This window comes from Centropristis striata, chromosome 2 (genome assembly GCF_030273125.1).
Source record: "Centropristis striata isolate RG_2023a ecotype Rhode Island chromosome 2, C.striata_1.0, whole genome shotgun sequence".
Classification (NCBI taxonomy): Eukaryota; Metazoa; Chordata; class Actinopteri; order Perciformes; family Serranidae; genus Centropristis; species Centropristis striata.
In genome coordinates, this window is record NC_081518.1 from 22659321 (window position 1) to 22676024 (window position 16704).

Sequence of the window (16704 nt, forward strand, 5' to 3'; positions counted from 1 at the left end):
CAAAATATTGCAAAAAAACACCAGAATTAAGTAGCGAATTAAGTGTTTTTCACTCAATTATATTGGAACCCAGATCCTGTGCTTAATATGTGTCCCCCAAAATCCCACGCTTTTATTCTGAAATTTCTGCTCATCAATATTATATATCAGGTGTGTATTAGTGACCAAGCCCTGCAGAACACAGGGCCTCTGTTGTCAGATACGATCAGCTACATTATCTGTACAAACGCGTCATAATCTCTGATATGTTTCTCTAACCTCCGCCAGTGCATATTGTGATCAGGATGACTCCTGGTTGATGTCACAGAATGAAACCACTTAACCCTCCTTTCAGGCCGACAGCCAGCAGGGATTACAGTGATCAGGTGACTGTAATCTACTCCACGATGTCTGTCCACCTCATCGGCTGCTTGTGAGGACTTTTGTTTTTGTAAAGACCCAAGACTCGTCAAGAAACATGGACGAGAGGAGTCCAAACTAAAATATCATTTCCTCACTTGGCATCAAGAATTAGGTGAGTTTCAGCAGACCTCTAAGCTACTGGAATTAAATCTCAGCAAATCAGCATGTGGCTGATAAATCTTCTGACCAACCTGAACAATTTCAAGCAAGTTTCCTGCCCTGTTTGCTCAAGAGATTAACCTAAGAAACTCTGTCTTATTATGACCAGTAGAAGATACAAGAAAGTTTTAAACATCTCAAAAAAATAGTCAAAATGACAGGAGAATTTTTTTTAATTTTGACCACAGCTGGAATTTCAACTGGTCCATAAATAACAGAAATCTTTTTCCAATCAATACAAAAAAATCCAACAAAATCATTAATGATCAGTGGAAAAAAACACTCAAACATGACTGGTACTGTCTTTACTCATCATCACCATCAATATGAATAAACGCCTCCCCTCAGGTAACCTGTCACCAGTTACAGGGATTTTTTTGATCATTGATCCTTCTGCAGAGGCAGGAGGAGTCGGAGGGTCAGAGGATTATTTCTGGCTCATGTGACATTTTTAGAGTCAGTGTGCAGCTCGACCCTCTGCTGACCCCGACCCAGCTTCAGATTTCACCAAATCTTTACAGTCATTTCTTAACCTTCATCTATCAGGAAAAAGAAGGTTACGCTCTTTTGCAGAATCATCCTGATTCACCTTCATACAACAACAGCTGAGCAGCCAGAAAGCAGAGGGACATTTGGGGCTTAAACTGCACATTATTTTAGTAATGTTAGCTCCTACAAAAATCAAAATCAGGGCTGCTCTGGATAGACAATTTGTGTGAAATGTGTGATAAATATGCACAAAGTTGCTCTGGTTGCAAGAGCCACGACTGGAGTGTGTTTGAGTTCACCTTTGACTGCAAACCTCCAACAGCAGAGTTTTATACTTTTCCTGGTAACACTTTAATTGAAGATGTATGCATAAAACTGACATGACATCTGTTTTTAACTGGAAGGAGTCTTTATGAATGTTTTCATTCAAGTGTCATTCGGCAAATTATGTCACCTTTAATGCAAAGTTGACATTGTTTCTGATCAGTCTGTCGAAGTTATCACAATGGGCATTATCGGCAAAACATACAAAGGCAGCTTTCAGAGTCAAATTTCCGTAAAAAACCCTAGTATAGGCACAAGTACATTTCAACATACTAAACTGCTGTGACAGTGTCAATGTCAACCTTTTCCTTAACAAGAACCATTTATTTTTTCTGTATAAATGTGACAACTCAAATGAAATGACAAAATTATTAAGATTATTGTCTGTTTTGTTGCCATAACAAATTACAGTTATTTTAGTAGGAGAGCATTTGTTCTTTGCATCTTACTTTATTTTCCTATTCACATATTTTATATGTTCCCAAGTTTATGTTCCCAATTTCACATCCAGAGTAAAGATATATTGTTAAGGACCAAGTGAAAGAGACACAGCATCTGTTGCGTCTGACTTGAATATTACGCACTAATGTTTAAATTAAGTACAGGAGACAAACATTTGATGAAATGTTTTTCTTTCTCACTCAACGTGATCTAGGATAAAACATTTTTGTGGACTGTTCTCTTCACTGTGTAGATGATTCAGAAGCCATAAAATCATGAAACTGATTAGTGTTGTGACTGGATGTTGCCATTTTCAGAGTTACACAGATTAAAAATAGGAAAGTCATGATGCTGCAGTATGTGCTACAACAGATGTAAATGTTTGCTGAACTTATTGTGTAAAATGGACCCTGAATTTCAGTTTTATATTAGTAAAAGTAACATTTGCATTTCATTTTAAAGTGTAAAGTCCATTTGACATTGACTTAACTATAATTATGGCAGGGGGATAGTTCAGAGTTAACTTGTGTGACGTGTGATACATCACAAAAATGACAAAGTACATTTCAGCTCGATGTAATATCAGCAGTCATGTTCTTCTCTGCAGAAACAACTATTCAGTGAGGTCCAAAATGACTCCACTCACCCAGGAGGGCAGGTACAGCCGGGCACGCAGGGCTCGTGTGTCGAGCAGGTGAGGTTGAGTAGGTAGGACTCGCAGGTGCGCTCACAGGCCACGCCCCTTCCTGACAGGAAGCCATCGTCCTCCTCTGAGCAGTTCTGGTAGAGCTGACCAGCCGGACACAACATTTCTGCAAAGAGGAGAAGAAGAGATCACATGTATGTCAGGTTTATATCAATCAATCAATCAAACTTTATTTATATAGCGCTTATAGGATCCAGTAGGTCCAGAATTATTCTCCACCACGCTCTATCCTCTTTTATCCCAGGTTTTGTGTTGCTTCTTATGATTATTATTGGCTTAATAGAACGATTACAAAACAAGTTTTCCATTTTTATGTCCATTTTTGTCCATTTTGTTTAGACATGGGGCAAGACTGAGAAAGAGAGGAAGGTTCTGTTTACATAGCTCTCACTTTTTAAGTACAGATTCTAATAAACATAATAGAATAATGCACATTAATATAATATGTTGAACAAAGCTCAGAGGACCGATGCTTCATTCAACATGTGATGTTAATATTAGGCTAAGAAAGAATCAATTAAAGTGACTTACCACTGTCTGTTGTTTGGGACACCAGTTTACCATTCAGACAGAGTCTGTAAGAAAACACAGAGAAGACAGGATGTGAACACACAAACTACACAGGTTACCACATGTTAATAAACATGAAATTAAACACATGGATCTCTTGAGGACAAACCCAATGTCAGTGCAGATTTTACACATTTTTTTAAGATAAACTATGGTAAACATTTTTGTATTCACTTCACAGCCCATAAAACTATGATAAACTCTATGTGCAGACATCACTGCAGACGAAAGGATTTAGTGAGTGACATGTTAACAATTATGTCAAAGCAGTTTCATACAGCAGCTCTGTGCAGGGCTGGGTATCGTTTGGGTTCTTTCAAGGTCAAAACAGGTTACGGGCATATTGCAGAGAGAAAAAAACATTTTTATAAAAACTTTTACATTATTAAAATTCATTCATATTCCCTTCATGTTGTGTAAATTTGTTTTCCTACAACTTTAATCTGGTTGCTGTTATAAATAATATTAAAATAATAATATCAGTTTATAATCAGGCCTCACTGAGGGGACACTTTCCACAGTGGGAAACAAAAAGAGATGTATTGTATTGGTGGCAAAAACATGACTCAAGCTAAACCAAAAGTTTGCTAACTCATCAACATTAATTAACACTAAATTAATGCTGTAATGTTGCTGTAAAATGGGGGAATGTCTTGAGGTTTTTTGATGTAGACAGAGACAGAGCAGAGGATCTTACTGAACACCTGCTGACGTCATGATCACATCTCCAGGCTCGTAATCTGCTCCGAGGAAACTGCAGGGACACTCGCTCCTGTAACAAACACACACAACTCCAACTGAGACTGCTGATGTATTGATAGGACTGAGAGAGAAAAGAGTTGGTAGTACTTTGTGAAGGTCAGTGTGAGCAAAGGGTCTTTAATTAGCTGTCCAAAGAGGGACCTTTAGAGACCTCCTTAATCCAAAATGACACATCAGGCTTTGGTGGTGAAAACCAGACACTGCTCAGTGTGTTCATTATTGTGTAAAGAATTATGTTAAAGAGGGCTTTGTGTTACCTTAAACAGAGTATTACAGGAAAGTGGAGAGGGGGCAGATAAGCTTTAGGAGGTGAAATTAGTGCTCAAGGTGTCGAATCCACAACAAACCTTCCCTCAAAAAACTGAATCTGTTTGGGCAAAAATTGCAGATTGTGAGTTGTGTTTAGCGGAGGCTGAAAGCCTTGTAACATATAGGCCAACGCCACACATCGGCCTCTGTATTACAAATTCTTTCTCACTGGTTATCAGATATCTGGGTCGTCCCCAGCCCGAGCGGGAATGAAAGGGGGGTTTCACGGTGAATTCCTTGATGTAACTCTATCACATGGTAAGTAAGGCACCGCGTTGCACTAGGATGTAAAAACCTGGGACATTTAAGAGGAATTAAGCTGCATGTCTTCTAGGGCAGAGCAGTCTGAAAAGGAGAGCACAATTACCGAGGTCCTCTGGCTCTGTAACGTCTGCAGGAAAGACACAAGGCTTCCCACTTAAAGGCTGACCTAAACTTCAGAGCAGATACAAATATCACTTTGAGAGGATTTGTTTGGTGGAGTGGCTCCAGCCAGTTAGCCGTTTAACGAGCTACACAACCTTCCACAACACGGCAGCAGGATGAGACGGAGCAACAAGGACACCTGGTCACTCAATCCCACTTTCCCTGTTTAATTAACATTAAAAAATACAGTAAAAAATGACTGAATGTGATAGAAAAATACTGTTTGGTTATGCATCTCACTCCTTGTCTGGCTATTTTGTGCACAAAAGTAAAAGAGTTGTTTTTCAGAGACTCAGTCTTACCTGTGCACACAGGTGTGTGTTCGATGGTTGTAGAAGGACTCCAGCGGGCAGACGCAGCCCTCCTCACACTCCTCCCCACAGTGCTGCGGGACCGAGAGGGCGGAGCAGCGGCGCTGGCAGGACGACACGCATGTGCCGTACTGCATGGTGGCCGGACAGTTGACGGCTGCAGGGAGAGACAGCGTCAACAGGAAGAAATCCATTTTCATATCACCATATCACCTGATAATTCCTCATCTGCTCAGTGTGGCTTACAAAACAGTCTGGATGTGCAGTTACAACATCCTCACACTGAAAGCTGCTGTTAGTGATTTTTTGAGGCAGCAGAAACAAGTTAGAAACCAAGATGTGTGGCCAGCTCGCACCTCCATTTTTTTTTTTATTTCCCTTTTCAAACTTGTAGTCTTCAGCCCCAACTAATGCTGACTCAAGTTACATCAGTTGAGGTTTATCAGATCTGGTGCACAAAAAATCTTTCTACAAGTTCTTATAAACATCATATTTAAACATTGAGTGTTATGACTGCAAAGACAAGAAACCACATTCATTTCTACAGTAATTGGCAACAATTAAGGAAACCTATATTCCGTTATTGCATGTTTATGGGGGGAAAAAGATCCTTCTTCTGCAACACCTGACTTCAGTCAAGCAATTATTAAACTAAACATTTTAATCTCAATATGTGTGACATGATCTTGTGATAGTGAACCCAAAGCCCAAATGTTTATCATCCTAACATCAACACAGAGCTGGGAGGAAAAGTTTTAGATTTGGAGTTAATATTCAGCAGCATAACAACAAGAAGAGAAGTCAAAGAGAACATTATATTTCCAGGACGGCAGCCTTTGGCTCCGTGCCTCCTTCAAAACATCATTATAATTACCATCAATAATTTATGCATAACTTCAGCCTCTTTGACCAATATATAAACTGTGTCAGTCTGCTGAATACTCACCACAGTCGGGTATCTGTGATCGAAAGTCCACGATGATGGAGAACCTGCGGCAGTGGCGAGCGTAGTGAGCGAGCGCCGAGCAGAGGCAAGGCGTCCCGCACTTACAGGTGTCTGAGCGACACTGCTGGTGGAAGGAGGCCGGGCTCAGGTACTCGTGGCAGGCGGAGAACAGATCCTGGTTCAGCACGTCACACATCTCCGAGGCGTAGGCCACTGAGCGGGGGAAGAGCAGGGCCACATCACGTCACACACAAAGACGTTGTTATTTGAAAATGGTAAATGATAATGATCCCGCAGCAGTCTCTCCCAGCTGCAGTCAGAGGAGGTGATGTTAACCGCTCAGCGTCCAGTTTGGACCAGTCTGCAAATGAATCACGCATGTTTCGAAATTGCCGCTCAGTAGGGGCTCAGTAAAGTACCTACCCGAGGCAGGTAATTTCTGAGCAGCTAACCGGTGAAGTTGGGCGGATCCTCTCTCCCAAGCCACACCCATTGCAGCTCACAAGAGGTAAAAGTACCAAATGGAAACGCACCTAAAGCAAATAAATGATCTGTCTACAAATGAGAGAAACTGACCAGCCTGCTGGTGTGTGTCACAGGGGTCGAGCTGAGGCGTGGTCAGGCTGGTCGAACAGGCTGACGAGACTCTCCAGGAGTTTCCAAACAGCTGCGGAGTGCTTTCTATCATTCCTGATGGAGATCTGCAGGAGAACCAGAACACAGGTTCATTGACAACAACAACAACATGGAGCTAGAAAACCACAAAACCATCCATCAATTCTCAGGATATTGTATCTGGTAGCCAGTGGTGGAATGTAACTAAGTACATTTACTCAAGTACTGTACTTAATCACAATCTTGAGGTACTTATACTTTACTTGAGTATGTCCATGCTATGTAACTTTATACTTCTACTCCACTACATCTTGGGGCAAGTATTATATATACATTTAGCTGCCAGCTTTAGTTACTTTTCAGGTCAAGATTTGACATGAAAAACATGATCAATTTAAAGTTATTAGAACTTTAAAATGCTGCTTACATAAATACATCAATACAAATAATCTAATTATATGTTTGGAATATATATATAACAATCTGAGTGGGTCCAATCTGCAAAACAAGTACTTTTACTTTTGATACTTTTGTAGTTTTACCTCGTTAAGTTTTGAATGCAGGACTTTCACTTGTAGTGGAGCAATTTCACAATGTGGAATTAGTACTTTTACTTAAATACAGTATATGAATACTTCTTCCACCACTGCTGGTACCCCTGTGTATAGGGATGGGTACCTTTCACATTTGAACCGATACGGTACCGATACCCGGTACCTGGGAATCGGTACCGGTACTCAACGGTACCAATTTTCGGTACTTTTGCGTTTGTTTATGTGGTAATAAATGTTAATTTGTTTAATAATAAAATCTATTTTTTTCAATTCAACATATTTATTTCTCAAAATATAAAGTTTAAAAAATATATCAAAACACTATAACATCCAGGATGAGCAGTGCTTTATTGTTGAGTGAACGTGCATTTTGTAAAATGAAGGTTGCAGTGTTATCAAAGAAGAGGAGCGCTCTCAGGTTGCAAGTGCACGGAGGAGAAGAAAAAAAAAAGTGCACGTGTGATTTGTTGTGATGACGTTGTAGCTGTGCTGCGCAGCACCGGTCAGACAGTATTGTGGCCATAGCATGGTTGGAATAAACAAAGTTGAGTCGGGCTGCTCTGTGCACTTATCGAGGATGACGCAGGAGTCCGAGGGATTTAATTTCAGCGAGGCAGTTTGGAGTAAAGTGGCAGGTAATATTCCAGAGTTGAAGAGCGGAGTATTAGCGGAGGACCAGAGATGCAGCAGATAGCTGCTAGCTGCTAATGACTTGTCTAAAGAAGAATGGAGAGAGCAAACGGAGTAAGGAAGGTCCAATCTCGAGGCAGACGAAGCCCGGGTAGAGACATTGGAGGGTTAGCAGCTGGCGGCTAGCAGGCCTAGAGCCGGCTGTTCGTCTCTGCGCCGCGGTAGAAGGGGGCAGCAGCTAGTGGCCGCGGTGAGCAGACAGGACCAGACCAGGAGGTAAATAAAAAAATTAAAAATAGTGCGATCGTCAGCACGCTTGTTAATCAAAGACGTTAAATGAAAACAGGTTGTTATCAATGATCAGTTTAAAGTTAATGCCGTTTAGGTACCGAAACATGGTACCGTTTGATTTTACATGAATCGGTACTCGGTAGTACCGACGGAATTCGGTCGGTACCTATAAAAGTACCGAATTCGGTACCCATCCCTACCTGTGTATGATGATTTTTAAAACTAAACTCTTAATTTCCTATTGTTGCTGCAAGTTCCACAACATTTCAACTTTGAAAGAATAAATGTAGACAAAACAATTATTCATTACAATCATTAAAAATGATCATTTGCTGCTATCTTCTACACTGACATTTAACTGCATGTATAGTGGCAGTTTTCTGTTGTTGAATGCTTCACATCTGACATCAGTGTATTCTAGAATTCACACATTTACACCAGTAAAAACTAAATAAAAGTCTCATCTTATCTAGCATAAAACACCCCCTGCAGTGGGTTGACATAATCTCTGCTGAGAGCTTAAGCTTTTTCTCAGACTTTGTGTTCACCACGAGGTTCTATCTTCTTTCGGAAATGGTTAAAGTACTTGTCTCCTTTCTCTGTCTTGAGAGAGAGAGAGATGGGGGAAACTTTGACTCAGGTAACACTCTCCCTGCAGAACATTCTGTATTAAATGATAACGCATTTTACTTTCAACCATTAGTGCTCTTTTGTGTGTCTGTTTCCTTGAGTCCTGAGATAAGATAAGATAAGATAAGATAAGATAAGATAAGATAAGACTTTATTTATCCTGCAATGGGGACATTTAGTCATCACAGCAGCTCAGGATACTCAAGATAAGAATGCATGTAAAATGCAATTCCACAACATGCTACAACCATAACAGCAGAGCTCTGAATTGTTTTTGTATCTCAGTGTAATAGATGTCAGCCTTCTGCTGTATAAACACAGTTTTTATGTGTGTTGTATGTGGTTTCAAGATACAGGTGCATCTCAACACATTAGAATATGATGGAAAAGTCCATTTCCAGTAGTTCAAGTCAAACAGCCCCAACCAAGTATTGAGTCATATAGATGGACATACTTTTCAGAGGACAACATTTCCATATTAAACATACTTTTTAAAATTGGTCTTTTGTAATATTCAAACTTTTATGAGACACTAAATTTAAGGTCTTCATTAAAGGTAAACCATAATCATTATAATTAGAAGAAATGAAATAAATTAAGACATGAAATGTTTCATTCTGTGTGTAATGGATCTATATAATGTGTTATTTCCAGTTTTTGAATTGAATTACTGACATAAATAAACTTTTCTATGATATTCTAATTTATTGAGAGATGCACCTGTAAGTGTCACCAATCAGTATCCTATCAAATGTCTGAATTAGGGTGTTGAATAATGGCTATATAAGAGTTTTTGCAGATTATAATGATGTGAAATATGAGGTTTTGGATTCTGCAAGTCATCATTTAAAATAACTGCTTTAAGTCTTAAGCTTTCCAACAAAGTGAGTTCCAGTTTTCTTTCTAGTAGCATGCGACCACTTCAGCCACCGGCCGTGATGTATATCCATTTACAGCTGTTAGACAACATCCGCCCTTTATGGTCGGCCATTACGATACGGTACAGTGGAGCCCCTATTCCACTAACAGTAAATTCCTTGTTGAAGTGGCGTGTCCAGTTGGGCGCTCATCTGGCCCGCCTAAAAGAGCTGATCAGAGAGCGAGGCTTTTGATGCCGAGCCGCCGGCCCAGTGTGCATTACAGAGAGAGAGTGTGAGAGAGAGAGCACTTCCCCATCACCTCCCTCTCCACCTCTGAAACAGGAGTATGCTCTCTCTTTTTGTCAGCAGAAGGGGGGGGGGGGGGTTCAGTGAGGCCGCGGGAGGGGTCAGAGGTCGACGGGCACACACTTACAGGAAGTCATCTTGAATGTTGCCATTGAAGGTGCCGCACAGGCCCACCGTGTCATCCTTCCACGGCTCGTCAGCCTGCAGGTAGAGGCGGAACTCCTTCCAGCTGTACTGTAGACGCAGGCCCAATGCCGTCTTCACCTGCAGGAACATGGACGACAGCTCCTGGATGTGGAACATCTCTGCAAGGGAGGAGGGAGGACAACATTTAAGGCAAATACATACTCCGCAAGAACAGAGACATTTGTTCTCTCTCCCAGGGCTGCAGGAACAGAATGACGTCATTTTGTTCTTGCAACCCTGGGAGAGATCAAATTTCTCTGTTCTTGACACATCAAGAACTGTTGTTTGATTTGTCAGAAATTTGAATTTGAATGAGACGTGTGCTGCAGTGGGAGGGTCCTGTGACGACTTCCCAGGAGTTCTGCAGTGAAGTTTCTAGTGAAGTATGAAATGTTCTGGCCAGAAAGAACTTTTTTCTTGTCCTTGTAACCTCAAGAAAAAGAAAAAAACTTCTCTGTTCTTGTGAAGCATGTAAAGGGCTTTAGGCTTTCAGGTTGGTGGTAGAGGAGATAATAAAATAGGCATTCACTTCTGCACAAAACATTTGCATTTTTATATTTCAAAACCTACATTGTTGACTACATTGTTGCAAGCTGCCAATCTTCTTCAATCCCTACTTTTCCTGCATTTCTGCACATTACTGTCAACTGTTTGTCAGTCAGCAGGACTGTTAATCGCATCACTCACATACTCCTCTTTCACTCCTTCCAGTGAAAATGAGTGTGCAGCTATACCATGACGTCAACGTTTGCCACACCCATCAGCGATTTTAGAAGTGTGAATCAGCGTTTCGGCTCCATGACACGATTTTATCCCGATACTTGAGTCACGATACGATATTATTATGTTTAACTGCATTTTGTGTCCACAGAATAAAATTCAATCAAGAATTGTTTTGTCAAATAAGAGAACATTCTCAGTCTATTCATCTCACTTCAATATTTTTATTTATCTACAATGAGAGTCAAACCCACAGACTGACAAACATAGTATTCAGTCAAACTGAACTCAACTGATATCAAACATGTATGGACGACAACCACTGCAGCATTTTATCAAACTTTCGTAAACTTTAAGCTTCACTGCTCTTTTTTTTTTTTAAAAGCCTAACTTTGCAGCATCATTTCGACAACTTCCCGACACGATACCTTGCCTATAGATTCATAGAGGTAATTTTTGACTTAACATCGCAAGACAGGGCACTGCTTCTACATTGTTGTTAATTTTTTTGTTCATGAAATATAAGAAAACTGAGAAAAATTTAAGTGATGTCTTCAAATGTCTTGTTGAGTTTGAACAACAGCCTAAAACCTAAACCTATAAATCCTCAGATTTCAGTTGCTGGAAACAGTGAATGTTTGTCATATTTGCATTATAAAAGATTGACTAAGTATTGTTGGTAATTTTCCTGCAATAAAAATTATTAATTGTTTCAGCACTAGTTTGGGGTCTGCTTGGGTTAGCACATTCAGATTTTTTTTTTCTCTTCATATCTTGAATTTATTGTAAGCACTTTTTTTTCCAATTGTACATGAAAGGTTAAACATGAAACAGACTGAAGGAGTTATTAAATAGAGTCAAGAGGTGCAATTACTCTATCAGAACCTGTTTGTTACAGAACATAAAGTTTTGTAAGTGTTGTTATTATTCCTTAAGGTACAAAAATATCAGATCATTCTCACCGTTCATCACAAAACACACAAAGGGCTGTTGACTCGTGAAAACACTGGTGTGAAAAGGGAGTAATACTCAGAGGGAAGGCATTCTGTGCAGCACAATGTGAGTGCTAACCCAGTAAAGTATTGGGAAAATATCCATTCAATAGCAGAGCTGTCATTCAATCCGTCTCCGCCGTGACCCGCCGAGTGCTGAAAGAAGTCTGGCGCTGGATGTGAACAATGTTGGACAGAGATAAAAGGTGAGGAAGTTACCGTCAGAATAGGGCAGCGAGATGCGGTACTGTCCGGCCATGAAGACCTCGCCAACGTGGCTCAGCGTAATCTCCGTCCTCGGATCCTCGTCAATAACCAGGTTGACTGATTGGATGCAGGATCCGTCCAAATTCTGCAATTGAGACAAAACGAGTTAATTACACAAGCTGGCATTATCCCAAAACAGCAGCAGCAATTCAGATACACAACAGCACGCACAATGAGAGCGAGGTAATAAGGAAGAGAGAGAGGGAGAGGGGAAAAGAGAAGGGGAGGAAAGTAAAAACTATAACAGAAAGTTACTGATAAGTCCTGTTGCACCAGCTGTGTGTAAGTTCTCTCCTAAATTAGGGTGCAAAGAAACTTAACGAGACACTGAAACAGTTAGTTAGTTTGTATGCACCAAGATTCATCTTAGCTACTCTGGAGTGAAGTCCACACTATCCAAAATAATGTCACAATAATTAAGTGAAAGTTATGTTAAAGATTAATACCGTGATTTTTGTCATGCATAATTGCCTTTGAGCACTCTGTGATACGCAACAGTGAAGAGGCTAACAGATAAAAATACAACAAAGAGTAAAGTAAACTAGGACAGGGCATTAAAATGTATTTAGTAATTATACAAGGTTAATCTTTAGCTAGTGCATAATAACTTGCATTCATGGACACTATTTGACACAATCAAAAGATTGGTTTACTCTCACACTTCCTCATGTGCTGACTGAACTTGGGAAGTCATCCTTTTGTTTTAATGCCCCACGACCTGGAATGATCATCAACTTACACTGGCGATCAATATGCCCAGAACATTTTGTCAATTTCGTAGCTTGATTGCAGACTATCCTGCAACTGTCAGCAACTGTTTTTAGCTTGGACTTACTTATTTATCTTGTCTGTTATCTGTATTTTGAATTTGTATTTCTGTACTGGTGGTAAATGTACTCGTCGTCACTGTAACTTAGGGAAACCTCAGTGTCTTACGAGTTTAAATAAAGTCTTGGTAATAACAACGGTGACATCGACTGGGCTCAACTCTAACTTTTAAAAGTGTTTTGCCAGGTTGGTAACAAGTTGCTGAAACTGAAAATATTATTTAGAGTAATTAAGATTCTATGCTCTTATACATAAGATGAACGTTTTGCAGACTAAAAACTGCCGATATAAATAACTCCTCCTGGCGCAACCTTTAAAATGTTATTAGCAGGTAACTTAAACCAAAGTTAGAAATTATGTTAAAACAAGGCTTCTTTTGAATTTACAGCACTGGATTGCACCAGCTGTGCATTCAAACTGAAGAAAAGTCTTAAGGTTGCAATGTGCATTAAAAAACTTGGATTTTGCTAATTTCTTGCGACAGTTCGTTTTAATTTGTTCAGACAGAAACTGCTTTTTGCCCTTGAAAGCTATGAACTGTATCAACTCTCTATATAGCAACAATGTGTGGGTTTTTTCTGTGCATTTGTGTTAGTCTGAAAAGTGTTAGACTGGCGCTCAAAAGTTTGGGGTCACCCAGAAAATGTCTGTGTTGTTTTCCATGAAAACAAACTGTTTTATTCATGAAATTAGTTGAAAATATAGTGAAGACATTGACAAGAGTAGAAATAATAATTTGAACCTGTACAAATCTCCAACTTAACCTCTAGATACTCAGCTAGCCTGAGGAAGGATCATTTTATTGCTTCTCAAATCAGCATTAAACAGTTTTCAGCTGTGCAAACATGCTCAGCAGGTGTTTTAATCATCAATGAGCCTTTCAACACTATAAACGTGGATTAACACAATGTGCCACTAGCCAGGCTAATGTGCCACTGGAACACAGGACAATATATAATAGATATTCCATAGGAAAATCAGCTTTAATAGTAATTTACCACATTAACAATGTCTAGACTGTATGTCTGTTACTTTAATTTTTCTTTAAAAAAATAAGGACATTTCTAAGTGACCCCAAATTTTTGAGCGGTAGTGTATATTTAGTTTGTATTTGATTTTTGAACAGAGCCCGTGACAAAAGACCTACAAGTACATATAGCAGAATTATTCCCAACAGCAGCTGTAAAGAAGTCTCAGACTAAATACAGACAGACAATGCATCATTTTTAATTAGAAACCTGCAGGTGTCACAGAACTCCACATCACTTTGAGTTACTGTGATATTTTTAAAGTAAGGAAGCCTGCGCGTTGCTGACAGTAAGCAATCTGCTTGTATGAATCGTCTCTTTCATAAGTGGCAGAGCCCCATAGGTTTTAGTACTCCCCACCCGCTCCTCCTTTTACTCTTCCCATCATTCACCTCCTGTTTTTCGCATAACCTTCTCTCTGTCCAAGTCCCCCACCCCTCCAGTGCCTCTCTTCACCTCCCTCCTCACTACAAAGCCGTCCGCAGCTCTGTCAGTCAGGCCAGATAAGGTAATCCTGTTCAGTTGGCTGTTAGAGGTCTCGGGCCTCTGCTCTGATGAGTGGGACATCTTATATCTCGCCTCCTCCCCTTCCTTCGCCCCCTGTTTGCCGAGCAGCTCAAAGGCTGCTGGGATATTAAAGGCTCGAAGAGAGAGGAGAAGAAGCTCTCAGTCTTTTGTTGCTTTTCATGTTCATTATCTCCCCCCATTTTAGATCGACGACGTTTTCCCCGAAGCATTAATTTCTCCAAGTCTCTAAACATGGCTCTTGAACAGAAATGAGCTGGACTCAGCAGGGATTATTGAGCACTTAAATTATGATATGATCTACATGACAGACAAATTGCATAAACCTGTAAGCCGAGACAGCAGAACACTTGCAGAGGCCGATTGTGGAAGTGGAAGAGTTTTGCAAGATTCTTTAAAGATTCAGAGAAAAAAAATCAATACGAAGTTGATTAAAGCAGATTAAAGGTAACTCACAGCTCCACAGGGGGCGTTCTGGATGGTGACCGTGAACTTTCCTGAGTTGCGGCTTTTGGCGAGAACGTACTGACATGTTGCGGGGAAAGTGAAGATCCGCCCATCAAAGGATTGAAAATACATATCTCCAGTCACCGAGCACTCGCCTGTAGAGAGACGAGGACAGTTTTTTACTTATTTCCTCTCACATCTTTGCTGCCTGTCTCCTTCCTGGGAAGCCTTCTTCCTTAGTTGCCTCCTACCAAAAAAGCTACCTTCTTTCTTCTCACTTGCAAATTATTTGCCCTTCTTTTTTGCTCCTTAATTATGTAATAAGCTTGGTCTTTCTATGCTTTCTAAATGGAAAGCATCCTCTCTCCTCAATAAGTAAGTTACCTAAGATGCCCTGTCTTTCCTTGCGTTGCCTTTCTTATCTGTGACTCCCAAAGTAGGAGGCAATTTCCTTTCTTGACCCCTGCTACAATTGTTCTTCTATTCGTATTCCCTTACTAAGTTGCTTTGTCCTTTCTTGCCTTGTTCCCTAACGAATATTCTTACGTTTTCCTTGTTTCGTATTAGAAAGCTTAATTTCTTTCCTGCTCAAACTCTAAGGTGTTCCCTTAGGAAACGTGAGCTTTCCTTTCCCTTTTCCTTCCTGATTTGTTGTTCTCTAACTTGTTAAACTCATCCTTAATTGACCCCTACCTAGGAACCACCCTATGTCTTTGTACCATATCAAGGGAGTGCTTTTCCTCCTAGCTCCCTTAAAGGAATCTATCTCTTTCATTGCTCTTTGTTATGATGCTTTTCCCTCATCGTTCCTTGCTCCCGAACTAGGAAAGATCTGCCTTCTTTGCCCTCTTAGAATTACTCTTGCTTCCCCCTTTCCTTTCCTTCCTCCTTCCTTCCTTTCCCTTGTCCCTTATAGGAAGTAGGAGACATTATTCTTCCTCAACCTCTGCTATGATTCCTTTCTTGTTCACTAAGATGCCTCATTTCTTGTCTTGCTCCTTAAGTAGGATGTTTCTCCTTCCCTTGTTCCTTCAAAGGAACTTCCCTTTACTTATAACCTTCCTTTTTTGTGCTTTAAAACTAGGAGGGTTCCCTTTCCTTAAAAACATGAACTTCCGCCTTTCTTGCCCTTTTTACTCCCTGATTTGTTGCTCTCTAACTTGAAAACTCATCCGTTCATTGCCCCCTATCTAGGAAGCTTCCTATGTTCTTGTAGAAAGCTATTTTCGTTCTTTTCTCCAAAACTAGCAAGTTCATTTTCCTTGCATGTCTAGGGACTTTCTTCCCTTTGGCTCTTAGTAAAAGAGGGTTTAATTTCTTGACATTTGCTAGTTTGATAGTTATTCCGTTCTTGTTCCCTTACAAGCAAGCTTCCTCTATTCTTGTACCCTAACTAGGAACACCTGTCTCTAAGAGCTCCAAAACTCAGAAACCTTCCTCCTTTTTCACCTTAACTACAGAGGTTTTGATGTACAGAATAAAGCAGCTTGAGGAAAAGACGTCTTGCTGAGATCATCTTTCCTGTTATAAAATAATCACCTCCCATCACAGCATCTCGTTGGTTACGAATACGAGCTGCAGCACAGTCGAAATAAAAATTCAACCACCCACAGAGAGAATGCACAAACCTGGGCAGCTGTATTCGGTGCAGTTCCACACTCCACCCACGCATGTGCTGAAACAGAAAGCAGAGACGTCCACAGGTGGGGAACATGAAAGGCTGAGCTAATCAGCAGGATCACTGATAGAAACTGGACACACCGAGCCCAGGTGGTCAGATCTGAGAAGATTAAAAGGGCTGCATGGAGTCTGCAGCACAATAACTGTTTTTTTAATACGTGATGATGATATGTATTTCAACATGGTCTCACGTGTGTCCATCATGGGTTCATTTGAAATCCAAAGCGAGTGAAAAGAGCTTGTCAGAGACGCTATTTGAATTCTATAAAATACATCAAGCTGGTTCTTCTTGCAAACATT

The 16704-nt window shown here is 40.3% G+C and overlaps 1 protein-coding gene across 1 annotated transcript in view; it reads right to left on the reverse strand.

Moving 5' to 3' along the window:
- otog (otogelin) overlaps positions 1 to 16704 on the reverse strand; it is a 63857-nt gene that overhangs the window by 38037 nt on the left and 9116 nt on the right. The window contains exons 10-19 of the mRNA XM_059346333.1: positions 16353 to 16399; positions 14734 to 14879; positions 11849 to 11981; positions 9859 to 10036; positions 6422 to 6546; positions 5846 to 6058; positions 4891 to 5056; positions 3789 to 3863; positions 3053 to 3096; positions 2462 to 2627 (exon numbers count right to left, since the gene is read on the reverse strand). Of these exons, the coding sequence (XP_059202316.1) occupies positions 2462 to 2627; positions 3053 to 3096; positions 3789 to 3863; positions 4891 to 5056; positions 5846 to 6058; positions 6422 to 6546; positions 9859 to 10036; positions 11849 to 11981; positions 14734 to 14879; positions 16353 to 16399 (1293 nt within the window). The remainder of the gene's footprint in view (positions 1 to 2461; positions 2628 to 3052; positions 3097 to 3788; positions 3864 to 4890; positions 5057 to 5845; positions 6059 to 6421; positions 6547 to 9858; positions 10037 to 11848; positions 11982 to 14733; positions 14880 to 16352; positions 16400 to 16704) is intronic.